The sequence below is a fragment of the Montipora foliosa genome, chromosome 8, assembly GCF_036669935.1.
Source record: "Montipora foliosa isolate CH-2021 chromosome 8, ASM3666993v2, whole genome shotgun sequence".
Lineage (NCBI taxonomy): Eukaryota > Metazoa > Cnidaria > Anthozoa > Scleractinia > Acroporidae > Montipora > Montipora foliosa.
Window position 1 is genome coordinate 22804764 of NC_090876.1, and position 2187 is coordinate 22806950.

General features: G+C 43.4%; 1 protein-coding gene across 1 annotated transcript in view; it reads left to right on the plus strand.

The window, feature by feature from the left end:
• The window catches only part of LOC138013000 (uncharacterized), a 3063-nt gene extending 1309 nt beyond the window's left edge, over nucleotides 1–1754 (plus strand). Inside the window, exon 3 of the mRNA XM_068859958.1 lies at nucleotides 873–1754. Coding sequence (XP_068716059.1) covers nucleotides 873–1491 — 619 coding nt within the window. The 3' untranslated portion in view covers nucleotides 1492–1754. The remainder of the gene's footprint in view (nucleotides 1–872) is intronic.
• Nucleotides 1755–2187: the final 433 nt, after the last annotated feature.

The window sequence follows — 2187 nt, forward strand, 5'->3', positions numbered from 1 at the left end:
CACATTTGTTGCGCGACAAGTTGTGAGCTTGATGAAAAACAAGCAACAAAGCCAAAATTTGTTGCTCAGAGTAGGTTCGCGCTCTACTTTTCGCAACAACTTTCTTCAACCCGCAACAAATGTTTTTGTTGCGCGACAAGTTGATCATGCAAGGTGAAAAACGGGAGAAATCGACCCAAACTTGCAACGAAATAATGTTGCGCGCCAAGTTGAGGGTTTTTGTATCTCGTATTTCGCCGCCTTTAGCTTGCGCAACAAGATGACAATATATTTTGGATGTTGCTCTCATAGATGATTATGACTGTCAGGCCAGTTTACATTTAAGACACGTAAGGAAGTCAGAGCAGGTCTGTCATAATCTTTTACCCCATTTAAGCTTTCTGGCTTGATTTTGCACTGATTTATCATAGGCAACTTAAGCTGAAATAGTGAAATCAAGATGGCGGATCTGATGACGTCATACGACATCAGCGACATCCAAAATATATTGTCATCTTGTAGCGCAAGCAAAGGGTTTTGCACTCCATGTGAATTTATTTTACTGTGACTAAATTTAATGAAAGCCTTGGGGGGTCGATCAACATCCCCTCCCTCCCCCCTCAAACTGAGCCGGGTACGTGTTTGCTGACGTGAAAAATGCCTGCAAGGCTTATAATTACAGCTTCCTTTATGAGAAAAACATTCGTATTACTCGTATGTATTCGTATGTATCCGTATGTTAGTCGTATGTATCCGTATGTTACTCGTATGTTACTCGTATGTTACTCGTATGTTAGTCGTATGTATTCGTATGTATCCGTATGTTCCGTATGTTACTCGTATGTTACTCGTATGTTACCCGTATGTACTCGTGTGGTGTTTTAGTCATGATCAGACGAACAGTTGAACTTTTTCAAGTTTACTTCCATTGTAAAAGATGATTTTCCTGAAGGACTGCGTCAGATATTCGTGTCACTATGGAATAACAACTTTGGATCCACCGAACCGTGGGATGACACTGTGGCTGTGAGAAAATCATTTTTGGCCAAAGAAGGCGGAAAAACGAAAGTTCCCACAAACGAATCATATGAAAACTGGGATTGTACAGCCCTGGTCCAAGCAATAATCCATGCAAAATGCTTTTCCGTGGTGGACAGCAAAGGTCATCGTAAGACGCTCAGCGATATGTATCTAAAGCCCCGTTCGTTGCCGTCTGGACACTTCCACTCTTCTGTCGAGAGTTCTACTGGGGACAAAGCTGAAACATATGCGCTAGCCATAGATCAACTTCGTCTTCTAAGAAATTTTATTTGCCATTCAGCCGCTTCAGAGATGGACAAAAAAACATTTGACAAATACATGCAATATGCCAAAGAAGCATTTACAGCCCTCGGTCTCAAAACTGACCGCATTGATGACATTGGAAATTTGAACGAGTCTCAATTTCCAACAAAGGAAGTTGCCAAGCTGAAGCAGGGTAACAGAATCATGAAAATCGTTTTATTTATTTAGCGTACGTGACGTATGTGATCATACATACGTCACGCACAGACCGCTCAAAGGTACCTTATTTCCTTGAATAATAGCCGTCCCTCGATTAATCGCCTCCCTCGAATAATCGCCCCCCTTTGACGAAAATATTTAAAATAATCGCCTTCCATCGAATAATTGCCCCTTTCGGTCCGAAAAAAGAAATAATCGCCCTCGGCTATTATTCGAGGAAATACGGTAAGTTATCCTGCGTAGCAAGCGCAAGGGGTGAGAGAAGTGGAGCGAGTGACGAAGCAGCGCGCGAAAAGGAGCTGGGGAGGGAGCGCAGCGCTCCCTCCCTTTTCCCCGTCCCGAGTTCCCTTTCCCGCGCGGCTTGGTCACTCGCTTCGCTTCCCTCTCCGTTTGCGCTTGCTGCGCAGGATAACGGGAAGTTGACAGTCTCTACTCGATCCTCGAAACTCGATTCCCGCGTCGCGAGAAGATGAACTCGGAAAGAACTCGAGAAGGCGATATTCATGTCGACTCTAAGCAAGATTTCAGTGTTCTTGGCCCGCGAGAAAAATGTTATCTTCATTATCCTCCTGCATGTAGAGTAAAAACGTCGCGATCTTATTTATTCACTTGTTCTGAAAAAATACACGAGTTTCTGATGCGTTCCAAAACCAACCCCGATCATGACAAAAGCTGAAACTTTATCATATAAAAGACGATTGGTCA